This window comes from Anoplolepis gracilipes, chromosome 7, assembly GCF_047496725.1.
Source record: "Anoplolepis gracilipes chromosome 7, ASM4749672v1, whole genome shotgun sequence".
Taxonomy (NCBI): Eukaryota; Metazoa; Arthropoda; class Insecta; order Hymenoptera; family Formicidae; genus Anoplolepis; species Anoplolepis gracilipes.
In genome coordinates this window covers 10,191,559-10,219,100 of record NC_132976.1, presented here as the reverse complement: position 1 = coordinate 10,219,100, position 27,542 = coordinate 10,191,559, and the positions used below count along the sequence as shown (strand labels likewise).

At 37.2% G+C, this 27,542-nt stretch overlaps 1 protein-coding gene and 2 long non-coding RNA genes across 3 annotated transcripts in view; 1 reads left to right on the top strand and 2 right to left on the bottom strand.

Annotated features, from left to right (window-relative positions):
- The window catches only part of LOC140668215 (uncharacterized), a 240,807-nt gene that overhangs the window by 31,781 nt on the left and 181,484 nt on the right, over positions 1–27,542 (bottom strand). The gene's annotated exons all lie outside the window — the stretch shown is intronic.
- LOC140668189 (uncharacterized) overlaps positions 2,549–27,542 on the top strand; it is a 69,799-nt gene continuing 44,805 nt past the window's right edge. The window contains exon 1 of the mRNA XM_072896959.1: positions 2,549–3,324. Within this exon, the coding sequence (XP_072753060.1) occupies positions 3,290–3,324 (35 nt within the window). The 5' untranslated portion in view covers positions 2,549–3,289. The remainder of the gene's footprint in view (positions 3,325–27,542) is intronic.
- LOC140668218 (uncharacterized) lies at positions 25,333–26,054 on the bottom strand. Its single transcript, XR_012047142.1, has 3 exons — positions 25,883–26,054; positions 25,531–25,624; positions 25,333–25,464 (listed from the first exon to the last, which is right to left on the bottom strand). It is a non-coding gene; the product is annotated as an uncharacterized lncRNA (long non-coding RNA).

Here is a 27,542-nt window from a genome sequence, read left to right as displayed (position 1 = left end):
TAATAATCATTTTTTTGCAGGGATCAAAAAAGAAAAATAGAACTTCGCGATAAGAACGTCAGATCATTAAGAGTTAAATGTTCGAGCGGCAAAACAAAATCCATCTTGGAAAAGCCAAGTCCTTTCTTGCGCGATGCGCCTGCGGAAACCGCCTATTGCGTAATGCTTGTTGGGTAGGTACTTTGGCAATTTCCCTGCGGATGATGCACGGAATGCCGTTAGCCAAGTACGAGGCGGAATCTTCGCGGAAACACTTCGCGAAACGAAGCGACAGTAGTTTTCTGTTGAACAATAGCCCTTTTTACCGCAACTGAAGAGGAGACGTGCGAGAGAAAATTCCTACATATTCCACCTCCGTGTCTTTCTTTCTCGCCTTTTGATTCCGCTCATCAACGTTCTTCTTCCTCTTTCTTCTTCTTTTTATCTTCTCTCAAATCTCCGTTTCCCGCCGATACGAATCGGAAGAAAGAGAAAGATGTAGCGAAAAAATGATAAACTCGATCCGCAGCTTCTATGAAGATTTACGCCACGTTTATCCGCGTTTATCGTCCGTGGTAGATTAATGATGCTTGTAACTGTAACTGGCCGCGCCAATGAATGATTTGGACGTTCTGCTTTCCTATGCGGTGTTGCTCTTTCGCGAGGAAAGAACAATTGCGCCCGTAGACGAGGAACTAAAAGACGCGAATCTTGTAATCCCTCAAATAATTTTGTAAAGTAAAATAAAATAAAATTACTTACAATAAATGTCAGTACAACTAAAAAAATAAGAATAATCTCAATAATAAAAACAAGCAATATATATATATATATATATATAATACTTTGCTCTGTTTAATGAGAATACACGTCGAAAAATACGTTGATTCGTTAATGTCATAATTGCATTATTCTATAATTATTTTATAATTATTTATAAAATTTCTTTTGATAATTATTTAATATTTCGATTACGAAAAAAAAAAATTTAAAGGACAATCGAGCGTTACGTCAGCCACTTGGAGCGTTTAATTGACAATCAGTGCAAGTGCGACAGAAATATTGGAAGAGGAACGGTAAAATTTGTCGATTCGCAGTTTCATCGACAGCTGTAAAACGTATCCTGTCTGAACATACCTGTTCTGAAATACGAAGCAATAAGAATATCGGGGATGCGACGTGCGGCGCTAACTCGGGTTTTAAGAAATACGTTACTGTTATGCAATAAAGAACAACTTATCGTTCTGCGTATTGATGCGTGCAACATATGTTGCAGCAGCACCGTGAATCGCGGTATTTTCATATCAATATCGCGAGCGCGGCGTCTCTCGGCAATTATCATACCAGAGTGAGACGTCGGCGCATACATTATCGCGCGGTATTGCCGATGATACAGCTACCTCCTTAACTGTACCGCCCATTATGATTAAATTTAAATCGGAGGATACGGATGTGAAATAATACTGGACTCCGCAACGTAGCGTTTTTCCCTTGAAATTGAATACCGAGATGCCACGAATGTTTTTATTCGTCGCGATATTTTGTTCAATTTTCATAGCTTTCCTCGAAGAAAGTGATATTATATAGCGCTAGTATTGATTTCACAAGGAGATTGAATTATTTTAAATTGTCTTGAATCGATATTGATCGATTTGATTTTCATGATTTAACATCTCAAGTGTACATCCTCGTGTGCGTCTTAAATTGTTTGTGTAAGAAACAGTTTTTCAAAATTAAAATATGTACTCCGTTACGTACGTGATCAAACGATAACAGAACTGGAATCAAACATTTGAATATATTAACCGATTATCTTTTTAGTGAGATGTGCTGAAATACTATTAGAATGTATCTTTGCGATTAAGTCATCATAGGAACCGTAAGACTCTAGTAATGATTAAATTATTTAACCTAGTAAAATGACACAAACCTATTAGAAGCAAGTCAATACGTTATGTGCTTTCGCTTGGTACAAAGAACGTTAAGACTAATTAATTATTATTCAGATTGCGTCAATTAATTCCTTCACTTTTTAAACCATAAGAATAATTTATCCCGCTTAGTATAATCCAAGATTATATAATATGTGTACAGATTATCTGAAAGTATCTTAGTTTCAAAACAAACACGCGCGACGCATCGCGCTCTTATACCATATATTGTACTACTTATGGATATTGTGTAGTCTTACTAACAATAAGATACATCAGCAGCTTCCGTTTAATGCACATTTGCGAAACGTAATGACATAACGGTGGCGGATTATTCAATTTGCAAAGCCTGCGTGAAGCGTCGCCTAAAAGACTTTCGCCTAAAGCACAATACCTTTGAGCCATTCTGGTGCAGCGGGGGACGAACACGGGGAGGAAGATGTCATGCCATAGAGGTACTAGAAGATGAACACGGGGAAGATGAAGACAAAGAAGAGGAAGAAGAATAGTCACTTTCTGGAATGTCGTGCTCCGATTGGTCGCCGACGGTGGGCAACGGACCCTCGGATTGGCCCTAGGCGCGTTTCCCCACCTTGGTGGAAATTCACTTTTTACCGTCGTTATTACAAAACTGACTGGCATCTCCTAGACCATGTCATTACGGTGCAGTGCTCCATACAGTGAGCATCCTCTTACAAGCCATATCCACCAACCACCTCCACCATCGCCGCCGCCGCCGCCGCCACCACCGTCACTTACCTCTCCACTACCACCATAATACGTCACCGCCACCTCTACCGTAGTCATCACCGTCATCGCGGTCACCTCTACTCTACGCTCCACGTCTTTCTCCTCCCTGCTGATCTTCCCACCTTCCGCGACCGTGGAAGAAGAGCGCGGCGGCCACCGGCACGGCGGTTATCTCAGAGTGTTACGGCCAGAGAATAGAGTTGCGCAGACGTTGCTCTATTTCGGCTCTAGGCACGCTCTCCTCTCAGTCGGCATCGTCGTCAAATATCGCGTCCGTTTATACGAACATCTACCGGTGAAGTGAGAGAGAAAGGGCTGTTAATCTCGGGGTAATCTCTCTGTTCTTCGTTGTCGGTCCGTCACCCTCGGGGAATCGTCGCGCGCGATATGTTCGATTGACTTCCGCAGTGGATACGCGTATCGGACACACAAGTGGAGGAGGACCCGTACAGCAGCCACGAGTGGTGAAACGGAAATTGCGGACGTATATATCGGTGTATACATGCCGCGCGTACCTTTCGCTTTCTACGAGTGATACTGTGATTCGTGATAGAGACCTCGGGTAATACTCGGAAGCTGCTCTCTTCTCACCGGACGGTCGCGAGGGGTCGAAGGTGATCGTCGGGTACATGGCTGACGCGAGGATGGATCGGAAGATCACGCTGTAAGTTGAACATGGACGATGTTGATTTATATTTTGCGCGACTTTCAATTCAGACTGCCTGGTTCATCACGATGCGTCGAAAATTGTGTTATCAAGTGATATCAGAAAAAAAATCTCGCCTAATAATTTTGTTAATTTTGTTATTACATCTCTTCACCCTTCTTTTCCATCATTGTGCGTTACGTGATGTTATAGAATTATAGTAAATAGCTAATATTATGATGAATCGGCATTTACTGTATTATCTTCTCTCGTAACATTTTTAAGACCAAACTGATATTATAATAATGCAGCTTGCGATAATTTTTATGGAAAATTACTTAACATAAAATTATGGAACCAGTCGTCGCGTAGCCAGTCATTAATTATATTCCCGGGCCGGTAAATTAAAATAATGTGTTTACGAATCCATGTAATTTATGTCGATACCAAATCGTGGCTCGATCTTTCAGGTAGATTATTTTCCACTATCGTATTAAGTACTGATTACCGACTAATTTACGTGAAGATCAGAAATATTATCCCGCGTGCGTTTTTCATGGACCATGGTCGCGATTCGTTGCACTGATACGAAAAAGCGTGTACGCATCGTGCGCGAAAGAAGTTCCCTACAAAAATCCTTAATCGATTAGTTCGAGGCGGAACAGCAACATGTACCTAATTAATCTATTATCCGGCTATTCTTGGTACCCGATCTTCCGAGAAGTTGTACACTTACGCTTCTTACAGAGAGCGGCCTAAATATACATATAATAATTACTCCATTATCATTTTCTTTCAAAAGAAATACAGTAAGGATATCATCTTTTCCCGTTACGGGCCTAAATCAGCGTTACTGTCACCACGCCTCTGTGACGTTGCAAGTAGTAAGAATCGTTGTCATTCTGACGCTCGCGAAATTTTCTTTTCGCGTTAAATTTCACAATACATTTAAACTTTTCTTATAAAACAGAAATCCATTAAAAAAAAAAAAAAAAGAAATCAACCACGTAAAAATTTTAATGTTAATACATTTGTAATTATATATATATTTATATATATATATTTCATAATGAAAATAAATTATAAAAGTTTTTAAATTGAAAACATATATATATGCTTTTAACTTATTAAGTAGGTTGTGATAGTGTACCTTTTATAATTAGACTTAATGAAATATATTGGAACTTTATGATTGCACTTACATAAAAAAATAATGTACCTAGCTATTAAAGATACATAATATTGCATCTTAATATAGAACCTGTTTTGGAATGTATCATAAGTATTTACTCTGCACGTGTATTCCACAGAAGCATCATATTCTACAATTTCTGACCGTCATGTACTACCACTTATCGGCAATTTCAGAAATTATTAATTATTAGTTATTACTTCGTTTCATCTGCCCTAGTTTCTTTTGATTATCATTGCTATCTTTTTTTTATCTCAACAAGTAGTAATGTGAATATTTATGTGGCTGGATATTTAATAAATATTATTTCCAATTTATTTATATGTTCAGTCTCATATGTTCAATATTTTTCTTTGATAATAAATGCTATATCATGAATGAAAGTTGAAAAATCATAGTTTAAAAGTTTTATGTAATGTTATAACTAATTAAAATCTTTAGAAAATATAACAAACAGTTTTTTGCAAACTTTTTAAAATAATATTAAATTTTAAAAAAATAATAAAAATTATAGAAAATAATATCCAAAATATTATAGTTCCTCTAAGATATGCCCAAAGAGATTTGACGTCTTAGATTTTAAATTTCAAATTCACTAACACGAATATGAACGTTCTATTTCTCTATTTCCGCTAAAGATAAGGTTGTCGGGAAAATCTAGTGCAACAAGATCGAATATGAACGCCCTTCATTCGAGATTAATGAAAAAGGATGACGCTTCGGAGACGAGGTTGTTCTCGAGCGCGGGATCGATCGTCGCCGATAGATCGTTCACCACGATCGAAGTGCCGACCAATCAAACGGGACATTAACCACAGTGCTCGGGAGGATCGTGCACTGGTTTGCATGCGCTGAGAAAGGAAGCGCGATCACAAGCGATCTAGCTATTCCGATAGTTGCCGATGTGCGTGCGTTCACTCATGCACACGCGTGCCGTACGATGCAGAATTGCACTTGCAAGTAAACCTCGGGAAACGTCAGACACTGATTTTTTTCCAAATTTTTTACAGTCATTTTTCATGCCAAAGTATGAAGAAATCTGTTATTATTTTTAGCTCAAATTGATTTTTTCAATTTTTTTAATTTTACGCAAATAAATGATTGTAACACATGTTTAAAGCATTATATTTCTTAAGAACAAATCTAACCGAATTTCAGAATAATATTTAGTCGTAAGTCAAGAATAATATTAGTCGGCGTAGTTTAGTTACGTATATCGTTGCGTGCAAGTCAATCTAGAGTAGAGCAGTATTCTAGAGATCTTTAACTTGGCGAGCAAACTCGCTTGTTCCTGTTGACGTTTCCAGTGAGGTTGTTTAAACTATCATTTTGGTGTTAAATATATGTGCCGAGTTAAAAAAAATTCTGTTAGATTTGTTCTTAAGAAATATAATGCTTTAAACATGTGTTAAAATCATTTATTTGCGTAAAATTAATAAAATTGAAAAAATCAATTTGAGCTAAAAATAGTAACAGATTTCTTTATACTTTGGCATGAAAATTAACTGTAAAAAATTTGAAAAAAATCAGCGTCTGACATTCCCCGAGGTTTACTTGTTAGGTCCTTGTAGTGCCTTCAATTAACCGGCGACATATACAGAGGCTCATGTTTTGTAATCTTGATAACGAATTTTCATGCAACTCACAATGCGCGTTTCTGGTACGTGCGTATTCTTCGTTTTAATTAATTAATCTGAAGATTCTTGAGTTACTTAATTCTTGAGTTATTTGAGAAAAAAATAGTATCACGGTAAAAATATACAATTAAAATAATATTGCATCAATGAAAACAAGTTCTGCCCAAATTTAACATGATTCGAACGCGTAATTCACGAATCGAAAACTATACTTATACGTAGAATAAGACGTAATATTTTGAAAACTACGTATCAGCGATACATCCGGCTATACCTTACGATACGTAAGTTATGAATATAGCGTGACATAAATGCACGAGCGAGAACATGCATGAAGGATCACCGTATCGTGGTGTGCGGTTAATTTACAGCTAGTTGTAGAGCTTGTATTCCTCTCAGCCAGATCCTTTTTGGTGATGTTGTTGTCAATACACCCTAGATTATAATCCCGGAAACGCTCCAGTTTCGTCGATCGTGCACTTAAATCAATGCAATCTTATACATAATCGATTTGGTTTCACTTTATTGATATAAGTATGCTCAAATATTGTCATGATATATTAACGTTTAAAGGGCAGCCTAAGAATAATTTAAATTTATCGCTAATCGCTATATATTGAAAAGTTATTTACATAAACTTCAATTTTAATTTACTAGGATCTTATTTATAAAACACAAAAATGCATAATTTTTTAAAATTAATTTTAATTAATTAATTTTTTATATTTTGACAAGAATTAAAAACAAGAAAAAAAGAAATATTTTTACGTGTACAACTAGTTGCAGGAAAGTGGAAAAAATAGTTCGTCACGCGTCACGTGCTCTTCCGTGGTGTCGTCATATCGAGAAAGGAATTGATGATCTTATTTACACGAGAGCGATTAAATCCCGTTGATACATCTTAATTTCAGTTTTACGAGCTTCCTCTAGGAACGATGCACGCCAATTTTTCGACTTGTCTATTGACCGAGATAATATAGGCGTCTTAACGCGGAAGCTTTTTCACGGGTGACTCGATAGGAATGTCGTTTTCGCGCTTTACGATCTTCCATCCTCGCGATAAATGTCACGCTTTAAATATCCAAGATTCTGATCGCGCGCGAGCTCCATTTTTTTAATGTCAACGTCCACTGATTCGTTTGCACCGATTTAAATTCTAATGATGCGATTGCAAAAGAAAAAAGAAATCAAGATTTTCCGTGGTAACTTACGTGCTTTATCGCACGAAGAAAACTCGCATGTCTAACTAATAGCCAATTTTTGTCTAGAAGCACCAAATAATGTGATTTTTCTCGCCGCTGTCTCATTGTTTATCCCAAGTATCATAAACTTGGCAGATATTAATATATCATTGTAAACTCAACTGTGAGTTAACTGTGACTCAACTCCGTGTCCAATCGATTTATAGAAATGTATGAGAGAAATAGTAACAACGTGTATGTATGTATTTGTGTGTGTACGTGTATGTGTGTGAATAATTTCCGTTCGAATATCAATTAACATCGAATAGCACCACGTGCGAGGAAGACTGTGTTCTTACCGTTATAGAAGAGTTTCATAATTACAGGAAAGATAATCAACGTATATAGCGAACGTATGAGTACTGTATTTTGCAAATATTGTTAAAATTACATAAATATGCTTTTTATACCTCTTAAATAAATTCTATTCTATAATTAAAGGTTTATGTTGGGAATGCGTATATAAACACGACAATGTTTTAAAAAAATCAGATAATAATTACATTAAAGCAAAGAAAAAGAGATATCTGCGTCCTTGAGATATAATCGATTACGGTTTAACTGGAAGATGAGTCGCAAGCGATACTAATAATACAGTAAACAGTGAATATATAATATATATATATATACATATTCTGCGTCCAATCGTGATAACATTTCTCTATCTTTTATTCATCGTTTCGCGAAGCACCGTGCCCATGTTGCAGCGCTGCTACGCGATGCGTAAAATTTACAGAAAAAAATTTCCGATCTTCCGTGACACTGCTTTCATCTGTCGTCTCTTTCTGCCTTTCCCTTGACTTCTTCGGTTGCGGTCTGATTCGTGCGTTCCAGGCGATTTGCCTGCGGCCCATCAAGGGCGTGGGCAATCGTTCCTCTCGCCAGGCTGCGCTTGGATGAAAAAACTATATCGTAAGTTACCAGCTAGTCCGATCGTCACCGCAAAAATATTTCTGCGGTCTTCTTCTCAAAGATGTTCACGTTGCGTAATCGATAAGCTCAGGATACGCATATACAAGTTTAGGAATTTTCTTTATTATACATCTGACATTTTATTTATTTTTATAAGAGATTAATACTTGATATAATTATTATCAAACTATTAATATTTCTATTGATATAATACAACCGTTTTGAAAAATATTTTTCAATTATTTTCAAACATAAGAAATTCTTTTAAAAATTAGCCCTCCTACTCTAGGTTATAAATAATGTATGAGCGATGCAAGAAATTACGTAATTTGAAATTCTTTCCTGCGAATTTTCCTCTATTACGTTTTATTCTAAAGCTTTCCATACTTTCAGTTTATTCTTTTCAGCAAGAATATCAATATCCTCTCTCCCTTCGTTCACGCTATTTCTGCTACTTCCATTGTTCCTGAAGAACAATTTCCTCGTTCTGCCTGCTTCTCTTTCTCGAGTGTTGTAAAAATAGCGAAAATATCTAGCGGAATTTTAAGTGGCAGTTGAAATATGCATTTATAGGTCGGTTTTACCTCGCAATTCCACCAGTAAACTGAGCAAATCTAGTCAATCGTTGGGTGTTTCCATCGTAAACACGCTGTTTAATATTGCCTCTCTTTTCGCCTTACAAGATGTACAATATTACGGGATAAGTGCTATACATCCGACTGTTTGCAAATAATACACGTCTTTACTTTTTATATTCATATTTCAGCTGTAAATTTATATCAAAATCCGAATACGGCGCGGCGTGGAAAGAAGATGTAAGCGCTGTGTTACACACCTTTTACACGGGAAAACTATATTAAGCTCGGCCAGGAGAGAGCGATCGAGAGATTTCGTCTCTACAAGTCTAGCATAATGCAGAAACGCGTTAATGCAAGATAATTAAAAGATAACGAATTAAAAGAACAAGCTCAGTGCGTTCACGCAGAATTGATAGAAAATCAAGATTTTATTCAGGGGATAACCGTTGACTATAAATGCATTTTTATTATTAAAACACTTTTTAATATACTCATCTAATGTATTTTTTATAAACTGCAAACCATAACCAAATATTCATAAAATATATTTTATGTGATAATTTATAAATATATTTTTTTTTTTTTTTTTTTTTTTTTTTTTTTGCGATGATTTAATATTTTTGCATCTTTTGTCTAAAGCGTTAATTTCCAATATGATTGATTTATAATCAATTCTTTTTATAAATTCGAGTGTATATGTGACTTGTCTATATTTTTCCTAACTTATTTTTATTCAAATTATTAGAACTTTAATTTAAGGTATAATATATTAATTTGATACGAAAATTTTCCAATCAAAAGACAAAAAAAAATTTTAATAAACAGCTAGAAAAACGCAACATTTTTATATTCTAAAATTACTCCTGGGTTTCTAGCTAAAATAGGTGCTTATACACACGTCGTTCGAATGAGCTAAGTGCAACAAGCGCGAATATAACAAATTGGATGCAATGAATCTTGAGCAGTCAGGTGGACGTAAATTGATATTCATAACCGGCGTAGGAGCGATTACCGAACGTGACCGGTCGTAAGCACATTGCACGCTCTTATGACCGCGGCCGAGGCGGGCGGTCCAGAAAACTGATCGCGTAATTCGATTTCTGACTGACCACTAAACTAAGATAAATTTATTAGCCATTTAGATTCTCGTTTAAGCACCAGTTGCGTTTTGTTCAGTCACGAATATCGACGACTTATCGCGGTCTGTTCTTATTTTGAAAAAATTCTTTCTTCCATTTTAATAAAAATAATTGACAAGCAGTCAATTATGTCAATCAAGTGTGTCAATTATATACTTGAAAAATATAATGGATATTGACAAATTTAGAAGCTTTTCATTAGAATTGAAGAAATATATATGATGCGCACGCAAATTTAGACGCTACTGTTACTTTCGAAAAATGCATCGATGAATAGCGTGATATCAATATGAGACAATAATCTAGTTTGATTCCAATTTTGAATTGTTATGTAACGGGTTTTGTTGAATCCGCGTCGATCATCGTTGAATGGATCGATCGTGTACAAATATCAATAATATGACATTATAATTTTGTAATAAGATATTATTCGCTATAATATAAATTTGCATAATAGTCTTAACGAGACATATTAAAATGACAAGATAAACAGTGATCGCTTACAGAGATATTCCGTCTTTTGCTGTAAACGGCGACTCGCGATAATTATAGGCCGCTATTACACGATCGCTTACAGCAAGGAGTATGTCTGAATTTTATTCGCAACAGTACCGCAAGTTTCACAGGTTTCCCGGTAATCGCTGAGTTTCGACTTGAAGTCACGAACTTCCATGCAAGTCAATTATAGTGTTCAACTAGCCTAGGTACCGGGTGTTCCGTTAAATCGTGAGAGTAAGTGACAAAATTCACGATGACCAGACAAAGAGAAACATCGGTTCGGCGCGTCAACAATATCTTGCTTGTTATAAAGTAATATAGTTTATAAAATAATAATTATAAAGTAGATATAAGAAATTCAGTTATCTCTTTATACAATATAACGTAAATTTAAATTTATGTATCGATTTGAGTCGATTGTTTTTACGTATTTGAATACAATCACATATTTCATAAATATGTCACATTTTTTAAATATTTTTTTTATTTATGTATTTGTGACAAGTTTTTAAAAATTGAACAAATAACGAAAGATTTAATTAAATCTGCTGAAACAAATAAAATTTATAATATAAAATTGTTTGATCTTTAATTTAGTGATTGCGAGAAAGATAGATATATTTTTAAGTGACACGATGAATAGATACCGACAATAAAACTGGGAATTTCTCGCGTGTTATAAATTTTGAATCTTTCTTAAATTTATTATGTTACATGTCATGCTTGTGCCTGAAATTTTGCATCTAATTAAAGAGCTTAATTAAGACGTATAAATACCGTTTTATCATTATTTTTATATAATTCAGACATATAAACACCGTTATTATTATCTTTTAATAGAAGAAAACTAATGTTTTTTATTATCGCACTAAAATAAATAAAAACATTTTCTTTAATAAAATTATCCTATTATCGTTTGTACAAAGGTACAAACGCTCTTTCTCCTTTTTTTTGACAAAACACAATTTACGGTAATAATAAGAATGCCGTCCTGTTCTGTCGCGAGAACATTCTGTCACACTGTAGGCTCGCGCGACCAGTCGCCATAAAACATGCCGGATTATGTCACGCTAACATAACAGGCGAGTCCGCCGCTGTAAACGGGCGAAACTTCATAATTAAGCGTATTATCGCTTCCGACGAGAGAGTTGTGCGTAAGTGTAACACGTAAGTGCAGATAATGACGGCGATTTTCTATAATCTGATAAACGTTTAATTACATGCCGCCGGTCTATCTTTGATGGAGCATCGCGTCGAGGAAAATCCGACTATTTACACCGACTACTTTCTTCGCGTGTACGGCAGTCAATGACTCGCGAAGACGTCGATAGAACGACTTAAAGCCTAAGCATCGAAACGTGTTATTTAGCTAGCTGTACCTGCGAATCGCGCACAGATTACCTTACATAATTACATCGAGGTAGTTTGATAACCGGATTCTATCAACTTCTGTAGAGATTCAGTTTATACATCTTATCATGCAAATAGATTGACTGTTATTTGTGCAACAGGTGCTGGATTTGATCCATATATTGAGCGTATCTATCGTATGATAATTTACATATACGTTTCATATAATAGTTTCGAAAACAGAAAGCATTGGAAAATCCATTTAATAAAATTTCAACTTTAAATTAATTCAGCTGTACCAATGATTATAAATCTATAATTTTTGATACCAATATAATGTTTAAAAGGTATTTAACATCTGAATATAAATCGAGTTTTGCTATCGTTAAATTGTTGCTCCCATTCCGTTCTAAGTGCAATCGATTCGTAAAGTCACGACGATAATTACAATCGTTCCATGAGAGTCCGTACGATCGATCGATGACGAAAGCGAACGAGACTCGACGACGTAACTCGACGACGAGGTGATTTATGTCACGATCTTTCTCCGGGCCGGACTGCGTCGGATCGGTCCCGACTTTCTTCGCTTTCGTGTGACGGGGCAAGAATTTCCGTGCAAAATGAGGGAGCAGCGCAGCCGCGGGAGAGGACAACGACATTGACTCAGTCGTCGTGACCATGACTCGACCATGCCGTTGCAATTACGATCTTACGTGTCTTCAGTCAGCCGGCCAGTCACCCAATCCTTCTTTCCTTCTCCGTTTTTCTTCCTTTTCTCACCTTTCTTTTTTTCTTCCTTACGTCGCATTCACTTCGACGTTACGAACGACGAATGGGCGCACGGCGTGACCACGAAGAGCACGAAGATATGACGATGAAGAACACGAAGACGACGGGCGGGACGGACTGAGGGCGGGCGAGATTGACCTTCGTGGCGGGACTGACCTTCAGTAATGATGGTATCAGGCGAGTCAATCAAGAACATGAAATGTCAGTATGTATCGAGATGATATTCGCGAGCGATCATAACGGTTATCTGAATTTTTTTCATTCGGCGATTTATGGTAGATCCCTATCTCGCGGCAGTTCACAGGGAGGAAATATTTCATTAGTCATATTATGCAACAGTAGTAATCTCAATGTGAAAATCTTTGAAATCTTCTACACAAGATAGAGTTGATATATACAAATTTATGAAATTGGCTCCATTTTCTATATATAATTGATACTTGAGGCTTGACACTGAAATTGTTTCGTAATTTTTTTTCTTTTTTCAGTAACCAATATCGTTTTAATCATACAAAATATTCTTTCAAAAATTACACTTCTATTTTCATTTCATAATCAACTATGATCAGCAGTACTTGCAATTACGCGCGCAAGACCAAGAGAACATTTTTTTTCTAATAATCATATCATTCATAAAAATAAAAACCTAGAAGGATTTCCCATTTATTAACTGAGCGTAATTAGCTCAAGTGACATTAAGTACAAAATATTTAAATGCAACAAAAAAATTACAATAAAATATACATAAAGTAACGTATATAAAAAGGCGTATTTTTTAATCTAAATTAATTCTCTCCCTTTTTTACAAAATTGAAAGAGAAAGTATATACATGAAAATTTGACATTAAAGATTTTACACCTAATAGAGATATGTTGATTGCGAAAATCTACTGCTGTCGAAAACAACAATCGCAGCGACACGGCTGGTGACCTCAGCGTATCGTCTTCATCTTCGCTTTCGCCTTCGCAGTTTCTCGCGATATCGGACGAGCGACCTTTGAATTCATTCTCGATACAGCGAAGACGTCGAGTTATTCGCAAACAGATTCCGTGCCTGCATTAAGAGTATCTATCGGGGCAACGTAATTTTAAAATAAAAAAAAAAAAAAAACCCTGATATGCGAATTAAGAAAAGAAGAATTCAATAATTTTCGCATCAACGTGAAATCACAAAGCGTGAATTAAACGCGCGGATTCTGCTTAGTAAGGTTGGTGGAATCGCGAACGACTACATCCCTCTCTCTCAGAAGGGGCTTTAACTTTATGAGAATTCTTTTGCGGGTGGCTAACATCTCTATGCGGGCACATGTTGTAAAAACAATCGGTCGCACAAGCGGTACCGAAATTAGAGGCTTGTGTATAAGTTGTATTTTAGAGTGCTACACCGCACGCCAATGATAGATGGTGACATTTTAACGCAAGAACCTTAGCGATGACACTCTCCCGTGGAATATTGTCGCGACTACCTGCTGCTGCAATTACTTCGGTACCGTTTCGATATTAACTCTCTAACTGCTGCAAACCATGATTACAAACCGCTTACATTTTGCCTCAAGTTATGCTGTTCTAATTCTGAAAATGAAACATATTGCGCAGAAAATAAATGTCTTGTCAGGAAATTAACATTTATAGATAGTAACAGTTACTTATCTACTATATCAAAGCTAATAATAGTTATTAATTTGCATGATTATATGATGCACAATGTAAGATAATAAAAATATGTGAATACATCCTTTTTAGATAAAGAAACCAATTATAAAATGAAGATAATCAAAAGAATATCATAATAAACTGCTGAATCTCATTGAACTGCTAGACTAATGAACTGACCACTTTATCATATTTTTCTAACTTGTCTATCGAGATGCAATTTTGACCTGTAGCAAATTAAATGTTCTTGTTATAATTAATTAGGATTAAAATATCATAACTAATAGTTTAAAATAAATTTCAATGGTTTTATTATTTGAGACAATGACAGCTTTATAAATCCAATCTAAAATTTCTGTCAATTGAATAGAATTTGTCACACATATGTTTGCCAATCCTATGCTTGAAAATAAAGCTTCTTTCTCGAAAGAAGAAAGTTGCCATGTTTTGTTTCTATTTGCATGGATACTTTTGAACGTCATAAAAAAGGCGTATATATAATACATATATAATTCATTTTCGTTTAAACATATTTACATATTATTCATTATACTGATAGCTACCATCAACATATTTTTTAATCATTTAAATGCAAGTCACGTAAAACATGCATAAAACTCCGCTATTAAATCGATAGTTTAAGTAATCTTGATTAAACCGAAATATAACGTAGCTAGATGAACGCAATTATAAGGGAGTCATATTTTTCTCGCAAAAAAACATTTTTTTTTTCGCTGCAAATATAAGCGGTCATAGTAGAAGCATCATGAACAACGATAAATAATTCTCATCGTTCACCGCGTGTGATTTACGCCACGTCTAAATGATTCTAATTAAGATATCATATCTATCCGCCATTCCGTGATATTTCATCACTTCGCGATAATTTCGCTCTTTCTTTCTCTCGCTCTTCTTGGCGAAATATCGGAGTGCCGTTTTTTGATCCTCCTTTCCACGGCATTGTAAACTTGCATCTCCCGTAAGGATCGCAAACGCTCGTTAAATCGACGCTAAGCTGACTTTTACGATGGCGGCAGTTTCTTCGACACCGGAAGACTCTTCTTTTCTCTCTTCGCGCGAGATGCAGTCGCTTTTCGCGCGCAATTCTCTTACTTTATCCCTTCGTGCATCTATGTACCTGTACCAGATCGGGGCCGATACATTTCCTTTTACGAGAGACTGCCCCGCGCGCAGCATAGAGGCAAGACGCCTCCTTCTTCATCGTCTTTTCCGTTCTTAACTACATCGCACTCGAACGGAAAGCCGGATCGTTAGAGGCACAAACGATCGATGATCGTTCCTGCCATTATATTTTCCATCGAGTAATTTTACACCATCCAGCGAACAAATCGCGAATAAATCGCTTTGTTCACCTATCCTTTCTTAAGAACAATTTTAAACGCGCGAGCATATATAATAATTCACCTAGTTAACATCAAGAATGTATAATGCTACTTAACACAATACCGATTCGTTACTTCCTTCAAAATTAACGATTTGATATGCCGTTGTCCTTCAGATCGCGCGTCACAAGAATTCCAGATCTTGATAATTAAAACTCGCATCAGATTTTAATTACATATCTTCACCTATATATTTTCGCAAGCAAATGTTTATAATCACAGCAGGTAAAGCATCGATGTTAACATATTAAGTAGCATTATTATAATTATTTACAGTAATTATATACGTCGATATCTCTATAGTAACACGGAAGCGCACAAACACATGAATTAACCCGCGGTTGATGCAGCAAAAAACATTCGTCTATAAAATCCTTCTTTATGTAAAGAAGAAATTAAGAAAAACGTTTGTTCTGGCTCTCTTCTTCTTTTTCTGCTACGTCTAATTTGCCTTAAATGTTGATTGGCCCAAGGTTTTTAACGTTAATCGCAGTAGACGGCCACGAAAGATTACTGGGGCTCTAGTCCGTTGTTCGGTCGTTGCATCTTCATTCGCGGATAATTCCGCGTATAGCTCGCCCCGGGACACTTCAATCTTCCTTCGAGCTGCGGTGCAGCTCGGGTAACCATAGATTCTGCCGGTGAATTGATCGCTACGCCTCGCGCACGACTTACATAACTCGTGCGAGTTTAGGCACGAGCGACTCTCATGATTATTATTGCGAGAATCATTATCGTCGAAACAGTGGAAGCCATTTCGTATTCTCACAATTGCAACAACATTCTCGATTAAAAACAAAATATATAATACAAAACAATATATTTATGTAATTTATGTAAATGAGAAGAAAAGAAGATAGAGCCGGCAATGCAACCTGTAGATATTATAATATATTAATTATAAAAAAAAATATATAAAAAATCCTCTAGTAATTTTATAAAATTAAAATTCCTTTTTTCTGCGATTATTTTATCACAAATTTTATCGATAATAAAAGAGAACAAAGAAACATGAGATACGTTCATCAAAGATTCCGCTGAAAAAAACGTGTCGATAGTGGGAAGTCGCGTTCCCTTCACTGTCGCGTGGGTCGTTGTTGTGTTTGTACGTTGACCTTAACGGTGCAGGACAGGCCTCGCCACCCACCGTTTCTCTCGGCGAGGTGGATACGAAGAAACACTCTCGCCGACTCGTTTTATGCAGGCCGAACCCCTCTCACTTTCGTATTTGCATGTCGAACAAATCTTTTTTCTTTTTTCTTTTTATCCTTTTTGCCGCCACGCAGCATCCATGATCTCTCTATTATGATGCTTCGTGCGCGGGTTAATGCTTTTATAAGCTCGACAAGGTGTAATTTTGCGGCGCGCTATTACCCGAATATCAGAATCCGTCGTGGAACTAATCTACCCTACGGCGCGATCGTAGCAGGAAAGAATGTTCAAACCGTGAGAGAATCATGACTATGCGAGATTATAATAATGAGAGTCGCAGCAATAACAGTAAAAGCGCGCGTACGAAAAAATTATAACTGTATGTTATAAATATAATCTGCATGAGACTGTTAATTCTAGCCACCAATAGATGCATTTTCAATATTTCCGATCTTATATCGGGCGTAATATATTACGTACATATTAATTTTACATGTGTACACGCACCGGCATAAATGGTGTCCGTCGGTAAATGTGTATGTACGTACGTGTATGACAACCGAGAGCGTCACATACACATGCAGCGCGTACGTACGTGTCACTTGAAGCGCGGCGGAGTTCATGCAGCGGAGGAGAAAAAAGTGGGAGGCAATTCGATGTTGCATCCTTAGCGCAAGCCGCACGATCGAGAGAGAAAGCATGACAAGACGTGATGCCGATTAGTGGTGTCCTGTAGCACTGCCTCACTCACTCTACGCTTGAATGCAGGAGGAATGAGCGAGAGAGCTATAGGACACCGCGTTGTCTCTATATGCGTCTCGTTCGCTCTCGCGCTTATGTCATGCTTTCTTTTTTATTCTTTCAAGAAACGTGGCTGAACTCTGCGCATCGAATGCCGGCATTCGTAAAATTATAATTATATTATATTAATATTAGAAGTTCGGTTTCACATATATCAAAAAAATATGATTATTCTAATTAAATATTAATTTATTTATGATTGCGTATTTTTTTTTCTATTTATGTAAAAAAATTTGCTAAAAAATATATATATACATGTATCATTATGAGTAATTTTGAGATTCACTAGAACAGTAATTGTAAACTTGCATCCGTTTGTAATTAAATTTATAATTACTTATAAATAAACGTGTAGAAATGATAATTCGTGATATAAAATATTTTTCGTAATTGTATTATTACAAAACTCAAATTTTAAATTCCCGATAAAAAATTTCTTATGTATAGTTATACAGAATTGAATATTATTATACAGGATTCAACACAATTGTGTAAAAATATGTATAATTATTATAGATGACACCGTATAAAACGTTACGTATATTTATATATAAATGGATTGATAGCTACAATTAGAATTATGTATATGTAAGCTTATACATACTTATACACAATGCCTGCAACATTTTATTTATAATTATTAATAATTATATATAATCATATATAAAATGGACAAATTTCGTATATAAATTTGTATAATTAGATACGACTATTTTTGTCTGATTATATATAAAAATTTTTTACCGGGTTTATAACACAATATCGATATCTGATCGAATTCATGGTTTGTTACAAATGAACCAACGAGCATTTAACTGTAAATTTACAATACTTATATAAAAATGTAACTAATTTAGGGAAGATAACGTTATGCTGCGTAATATTACAAAAATTTAGATATCTTCATAAAAAAGTTTTTTAAATATTAATGATTAAATTATACATATATTAATATTAAATATTAATTTAAAGTAAATTAAAAACTCTATTTATTTTCTCTCTTTTTTTATTTATTTTCATAAATACATATATATATATATTTTTACATATAATTATATATAAAATATAAAATAAAAAAAAAATATATATATATATATATATATATAGAGAGAGAGAGAGAGAGAATTTATATATAAAAAATAATACGAATAAAATAATTACGAATGCCGGCATTCGATGCGCAGAGTTCAGCCACGTTTCTTGAAAGAATAAAAAAGAAAGCATGACATAAGCGCGAGAGCGAACGAGACGCATATAGAGACAACGCGGTGTCCTACAGCTCTCTCGCTCATTCCTCCTGCATTCAAGCGTAGAGTGAGTGAGGCAGTGCTACAGGACACCACTAATCGGCATCACGTCTTGTCATGCTTTCTCTCTCGATCGTGCGGCTTGCGCTAAGGATGCAACATCGGATTGCCTCCCACTTTTTTCTCCTCCGCTGCATGAACTCCGCCGCGCTTCAAGTGACACGTACGTATGCGCTGCATGTGTATGTGACGCTCTCGGTTGTCATACACGTACGTACATACACATTTACCGACGGACACCATTTATGCCGGTGCGTGTACATCTTGTAGCAATATTTGAAACTGTATTCACGTGTCACTACTAATTACGAAGAAATATATTCGCGCACATCATGTAACTTCATAGAGCCAGAAGAAAATCTATTTAATACTTAATGTCGTAAAAAAGATGCCGCGTCGAATCTTCTTGGCCGATGTGACAACCGCATCCACGGTACCATAATCTCCGTAGTGTCAGGGTTACTATCCGCGACGTTTGTAAACGCTCATCAACAAGGAGTATATAAGACAGCGACCGTACGCTCCGATCCTGCCTATCGGCCAACAGACGACGGGGAACAGCTGTTAACCGGCTGATGACGCGCAAGGTCGTTCCGTTACCTCGAGAGATTTCGAGGTCGACCGCGTCCTCGTGCTGCAAAAAGGAGCGAAGAGGGATGAGGAGGATCTCTCTCGCTGCCGTTTATCTCCGACAGGAGATTGGACCTCCTCGTCTATCGCATCTTCAGTAACAGTATATATTCGCGCGGTTAATTTCGCGAATCACCGTGTAAGCGGCAGCACTCGAGGAATAGTCAAGTCAGCTGAATAAAGTAGACCTACTTATAACTCTTCTCGCTCGGAATGCATCGCAAAGAGTGCACGTAGTCTCGTGTAGTCTCCCGAAAGATTGGATGACGGTCTCTCTGGTATCTCGGTAAATGGAATTCTCACATTGCGGCGACGTGTAGTCCGCACTGCAAAACGTCGTAGTCCGCGACCCCCTAGGTAGGCTCGACTGACTGATTGCCACGCAGTTAATTTCGCAGACCGCAGCAGAGGCTACGTGGGAGTCGTCTACTAGTTGAGACGAGCGAGAGAACGTCAAACAGTCGACTTCAATTTTGTAGCCAACTTCGATTGACGGCTTCCATCTTTTTCGAAATTATAATCTCTTCCCGTATCGAGGACGCTTGGTGGTTGGACGGATGAACGAGGCAGAGAACACTCGAGTTGCCACCGTTTCTCTTTTATCTCTTCGACAATCTAAAAATACTTTGCGTTCGTAGAAGCACGTTGAAACTACAGTGGGATTTCATTATTCCGAAAAAAAAAAAAAAAAAAAACCGTTTATTTATTTATTGCGGTATTATTTTACAGTTGAACGACAAAGATATCATCGTTATCTTTGAGGTTCAATGTCGTTACCGCATCAAGTATTATCTTTCAAAAAGGTTGAGCACTAACGTGCGATTAAGGTAATCGAATCTTGAATTTTTTTTCATTCTCGAGCAAGTTTGCGCATGCGACGATTACAGCATTCTTTGAAAATAGCTGTCGGCTGAGAGGATGCAGAGATGATTCACCGGTATTTTCCTACCGGTTCGCGCGCGCGCGCGTTACCTTATATCGTCGCTCGGTGAATCTTTAAGCGTTTCCCTCGCGGCGCTCACGATCCCCGTCACGGTGTGAACGAAATATATTCACCCGCTAGTAGCATCCATTAATATTTCCTCAAAGATATCCTTTGCGTTCGCCAGTGGAGGAAAGAAAGCCGGATGCGGCAAGGCCATTCCGTTACTACCGGTAGCCAAGGTCAGCTGGTGGAAAAGAAATCGAGAGGGTGATGATGATGGCGCGATCGTCCTTTATGCCGAGCGAAATGGCCGTTAATCTCGTGCGGTAACAGTATATCCAACTACAAACCGTCATACCGCATCACCTGACCACGTTTCCACGGAGGCGGCTAATCTCACGGGCGATAAGTGGCAGGGTTGGAAGGGGGATGATGGTTGAGCGAGGGAGATTCAGGCTCCGAAGCCCGGTTCCCTTGGTAGTCCCGAGGCAGGCAAGGCCGACCTACTCGCGATAAATGATACGTGGTGCGCGAGGTATACCCTGAAATTGTTTTACATGGCCGTTGCTGGCGCGGGCCGTGGGCGATGCGTTCATTAGGTCGTTTTACGGACCAATAACAGAGCGTGCTGCGGCAGACGCCGCAATAACAACATGTCAGTCGTCCTAACGGGGCTTCCTCTCCGCTTCTTTTCCTGCCTACCTACCAACCTACCTCCTAACTCTCTTCCTTTTACCTCACCCGGCCCGCCAACGGTCCGGCAACCGACATTTTCGCTGTGCTAAGCGTCCGGGAAGCACCGCGCCGATCTGCTCCGGATAGATACTCCGGCGACACTCCGCGAAAAGGAAGAGACAGATCATTATCTTTGTGTCGCACATTTGTCCGTATAGAGAGCGGAAGTTAATTACAGAAATTATATGCGCACTATGTAAATAGTACAATACAATAAATTGTGTTCTTGGCCGTGAGATAAAAAAATAGAATAACAACTGCAGTTGCGTCATCGTAAGGGAAAGAAGTATCGTTTGTTTAGAATTATTAATGCTAAATAATAATTATTTACAAGTAAATTTTCAAAGTATTGGAAAAGCAAGTGCTATATTTATATTATTGCGGAACGTAAAATCCGTTAGCTATAATATACATATACATTTTCTAAGACGGTACATATAATATTTACTAGTTTGTATTTGATGCTCTTTAAATGGAGCATATCCGGAAAGCGTTAATCGTGACTTATCAATATGCTTATAATTGGAACAATGCCGGCGACTGGGCGTTAAAGTTACAACCAGAGATACGCCATTGTTAACTATGATTAATGATATACTGTGCGTTAATGAGATTCTCTCTCTCTTCCTTGATGATACAGCGAACCTTTTTGAATTGTACACCAAAGCTCGCGGGTATACAAATTTTTCTTACGTATCGAATGGCAATCGAAACTGGCATTGTATTGACAATCAATTCGATCCATCGTTATCGGTAAAAAAAAAAAAATAATATAAACATTTTTGTACCAAGAGAAATCTGATTGCAATTTTCTATAAAATGCAAAATTTTCTATTTTCCTTCTTACAACTGTCACATTACATCTTCCTTATTCAATATAGTTAAATTAAAAATGAGAAAACCAAAATAATATGTTTGTATGTCACGTGCTTATGAATTATAAATAGCATAAAATATGCGCCTTTAGGTATCTTCTGTAGGGATTTCAATTAATCATGCTCTTTTGACTATGCACATGCTATTATAGTCACATCAATCTTGCTCTTTGCAGACTTTCCTACTTAACGTGCACTATTTTTCTCTTACTCCTTTTTCTGCTAATATCTTTCTCTTTCTCTGCGTCCTCAATTTTTTCAAACATCGCACAATGTAGAGACCTACAAAGATCCTTTCTTTCCTCCTTGCTCGACGCTTGTTGCGGCCGCAACCTGCAATTTTCACAACTGCAATTTCTTCAAGTAGATTTAATTGTTTTCTAGAAATAAAATCTACTTTAATAATCCTCCAAAGTATCACAGAAGAAATGTAGGTCATTTTTATCAAATTAAAGGCTCATGATTATTATGACAGAACTCTTGTTCTTTTTCTCTCTCTCTTTCTTTCTAAAACTTGGCAAAGTAATACAATTATTTTCAATTATTACGTAAAAAAAAAAAAAACAATGTAAACGATAAGAAATCAGGAATGAGTATGTGGGTCTCATATTCGCGAAGCCAATTACTGCGTGTTATTGGTCGATAGATCGTCGTTTGTGATTCCGCAAGAAAGAGATTCCTGACGGTAATGATCGTGCGTAAGAACAAAAGTGGTGCCTAGTAATAAAAGCGTAAATCATTATTTGACGCAACATGCCGGAGCGTAACGTCATGGGACGTCGGAATGTTAATATCCGTGCCAATGACAGGAAATAGAAGAGAAGCTGCAGCCCGCGCCCTGCTTTAGTTACTCTTGAAGCTGAGAAACGGCCGTCTCTTACGATCTCGTATTTCATAATTAGCCTTAAGTATCGGCCGCCGATGCGGCTAACAGCTCTATTCGCGAGGTATTAAGAATAAACTGCTACAGGAGAGATAATAAAAACGGGATACGCGACAGACCGCTAGATTTTACCTAGAAAGAGGGATAGCAATTTTTATATTAAAGCATTTCGAGTTTTACGAAAACGTGGAAAAGTATGAAAGAAAGGAATAAGAAATTAGAAATAAGCAACGGCATTAATTAAATGGCAAATATTAACGCTTACAGAAACATTCTTATAATCACGGACTTTTATGTCAAAACTTGTAGAAATGCAATAAAAGTGAAATCGCGACATCATACATAATTTCATACATAATTTATATCAATTTTTTTTTCCTGTTTTCTTTTGTCCTTAGTATTTTACGATAATTTGTTTTCTCTGCAGCGAACAAGACTAGGAATGCTCACGCTTCTTTTCCCTGGTCTATGATTTGTTCGAGAGGAAGAGAAACGCCCATAGGCGCGGAAATAATTTTCCGCACTGACGACGATAACACCATGAAATTAAGTGATGCATAAAGCATGATTGATTAGGTTTATGGAATGGCCGCCCGCAAAATATGAACCTTATGCGACTCAACGATTTCAAATTATCCTGTTGCATATCCCCCGAAGACGAAACATTCCTCTAAGATCGCTACAATCAAGGAAATGCATCATCCTCTTCGCACTCGAAATAGTGAAAAAAAAGTATCATTCCAAAGAGCAATTCATAAATAGGAAACGAGAAGTCACTGAAAGGAACGTCATTTCAAATGAATTTCATGATTATATAAATCTTGATAGATTTAAAATTTACTTTAAATTTACCAAGTAATGGATTTCTAATATATTACTCGATAACACCGACCATAATTAATTATTAATATAATATTAACAGTCATTAATAGTCATATATATGACGATTTTAATTATAAACAATTATTAATTGAAAATATTTCTTGTAACGTTAGCTATAAATGAAGCTACGGTATTTCTCAACGTCTACAGTTTTCTTGTATGCATCATCAAACACGAAAGCGAACGTTATCAATATCAGGAAAGCGTCACCCGCATGATACTAATTGTCAAATAAAAGCTTCGGTTACGCCCATATTAGCAGGATTGCCGTGCCATTATCCTCTTAAGAGGAGCTATAAAACCAGATTACGCGATAACGCGCTTATCATTATCTCCTGGATTATGCCGCCTCGTAATACGCGGATTACGTTTGCTTTTTTTCTGACAGCGTAATACATAGCGTAAAAAGGAATGCAAGTCACGCCTAACAGCTGCCGTATCCACCGATAGTGAGTCTATAACGGTTATCGGTAATTATACAACTTTAAATATCCGACCGAGTATATCCGGCAAGGAAAAACAGTACAAGAGCACGATATAGGACGACCAGAAAAAGCCAGTGATTCCCTAGGAGGAAGGGTCCCTGAACCTCGAGACGCGTGTCCCCTGTACCGAGACAGCGTTACGTCGTTGACAGCGTCTCACTACGTTTGCGACAGCTCGAGTAAAATCAAACGCTGATGTTAAAAAGGTTTGAATAAATTCTTAAATTAATGATACCAACAAGAAAATATGTCTTCGAATCTTTTTTTTTTTTTTTTAAAGTTTGATTAAAAAAAAAAAATACATTCTCCAACTTTTCGTTATGTTAGTGACAACTGAAATAAAATCAACTCATTTTGTAAAAGCATTTCCTTGTGAAGGAATTCTTTCTGTTGCATTTTCTGTTAAATTTCGATTAAAGACATTTTACAAAATTAAGGCACACAATTCTTTAGCGTTCTTCCTGATTGCTGCTTCGGTGATTGTGGCTTCGCAAATATATGCTTCCTAAATGGCTCCATCGTGACTTGGATAATTCGAAACAGTTGCCTTAACTGCCATAACGATTCGCTCATAATTACGTCTTTGAGTTAATTCCGCTGTTAGGTCATACTGTGTAAGTACGATATTTTAGAAGCTTGGCCGAGTTCGATACCTTGCGGCCGCAAAATGCTAACTGTAAATAATGCGTATCATTATTACTCTTTCTCTCTCTCTCTCTCTCTCGCCCACAACGGGCGCACCGAAATAATCGCAATCGGGGGATATTTCTCAATCGATGGAGGAAGGGTTGCACCGCCGTCGCAAAGTCATATCGCGTCTGTCGTTGTTCAACGCGTATAATTATACCATCGCGCGACATGAAACGGAGGGAAAATTCGACTTCGCTGTTGCCCCGAGGAAGACCGTGAGACGCGTCGAGAAGAGAGACTATATACGACTCTTCTCTGTGCTCTACGAAACCGAGATAACGGTCCGTTCCATGTGGCGCCCCGAGTAAATGTCCTCGCCGTCCGTCTCTCTCGCTTCCACCTGAAGAGCTACAGGCTGTACGCTACATCAATTCACACTGACGGCGTCCGCCGAGGATCACCTGTAAACAGGAAATCACTGTCGCACTGACCAACGTCAATCTTCGCAACGAAGATTTTTTGTATACCGAGATCACCGCGTTAAGATGAATGCCCGTACGTCACGTTGGGCGGAAATGGCACAAGTCATATTTTTCGTCGTGTCGACACTTATGACAGTATCTGAAAACCATGCGAAACTATGGTTAACCCAACATCTCTCCAGCTGTTTTATTTTAGTACCTTCTTTATTATTCATAGTTCGTCAGTTGTTTTAAAGATATAAGATAGATTACATATCAAGAAAAATATGCATAAAAACAGTAGATACGAAAATTTTATTCTTATACCGATTTATATTTCGCTTTCCTTATATGTATACTCGATTAATCTTTTGAATGCAAAGCGATCAATAGGAACACACATTTGAATTAGCCTTACGTAGAATATATCTGCTGCACGTAATTTCGTTTCGTTACGTCCATCTTACTTGTCCACTTTATTTTACTTGTTACTTGTCCTCTTTCCATTTTCGCAGCGTTTGATGTCAGGATCATCGACCGTAAATTTGCTCACGCTTGACACCATCGTTCAACCTTCGTAGGGCGCTCTTTTTCCCCACGGTCAGTTAATGAACGGATCTAAGTCGCTCGCCAGCCGTTGTCGTTGACACGGATGAGAACTGATTTACGGACACCAGGTATATAATATATAGATCGCGGATCGTGCAAAGAGAGGCGATCGGTCGATGTTGCAGCTCGCAATGAAAGAGCACTCGTCGACGCTATCGTCATTACGCACCATTAGGAGAAGCTTGAACAAATAAATATATAAATAATAATAACGAAGTAATAAATAAAACAAGTGTGCGTGAGAGAGCGCAGTCTTATGAGTGAAGGCCTCGTCGCGAGGCGCAATATACCGACCCGATTAAAAAACCACGAAGAGAGCGGTTGCAGAAAAAAAAAGTCACACAAAGAAAATAGATCGATCGGAAACGCCAAGGGAATTCGCATGGTGCTTTGTCACGATGCGTCTTTTGTACCGCTCATACTTAATTTCTTATTCAAGAACGAAATAATTTATTCGATTCTCTCTCCGTCGACCAAATCAATCGATAGACCAAATGTTTCACTCTCATTGTTGCCGTCGCGTTACCACCACCTTTCTTGACATGAAATAGATATGATGGAATTATATCGGTCGCTCTTCGTCATTCCATTCCGCTGATCTGTGGAAAACCCAATACGACGGATATTAGAATCGAGAGAGAAAATTTATCATCTATGTATCGCTTCTGCGATGCTATCGTTGATTATTATATGGAACAAATAAGAACAAGGAGCGGATATCACGCATATGTTGACTTTTTAGAATAAACCGCAGGCGGAGGCATCGATCAATAAGAAAGGAAGTAAAAATAATTAATAAGACCGCGCGGCGCGATAGCGGATGCCAACAGGTTCGCTTCACGAGGACGATCGTCTATATGATGCTGTGCAAATAAGAGATTCGCAATTGAGGATCGCGATGATTTTACCGAGTATGTACGTGAGTCACCATATTACATGTGTATTGTATATCAAAAATATATTCACTACGTTTTTTGCTTATCCGTTCTCGGTACATCTTCAATCGTATTTTTTAAAATTTGTTTGTATTGTTTGCATTGTTTTATATATATATATATATATATATGCATATATATATGTACGATAAGATCCGAAATAACAACTTGGTCGACAGCAAGAGGCATTGTTGTTTCGCGTCACCTCGCTTCCTCGTTATTGTGATCGATCGTCTGAGATTAAATTTCTTGACATGCTCTCGTACCGATTAATATGCATTTTCTTCTCTCTTGCTTGTACCTGTCATTCTACCTGTCACTAGTCAGCGTTCAAAACATAATAAGCGAGACAGTTAGAGAAACCGGATTCAAAATGTATTTGACAATTAGAATGATAATTTCAACACAAAGTCAAATTCTCGTTTCGATTCGCTGTCAAAATTAGATAATAAGCTTTCATTAGTCGATTCACCATTAATCATTATTGCAAAAGCAATAAATAATAAAACTAAAAATATGTCAAAGAAGATTAAA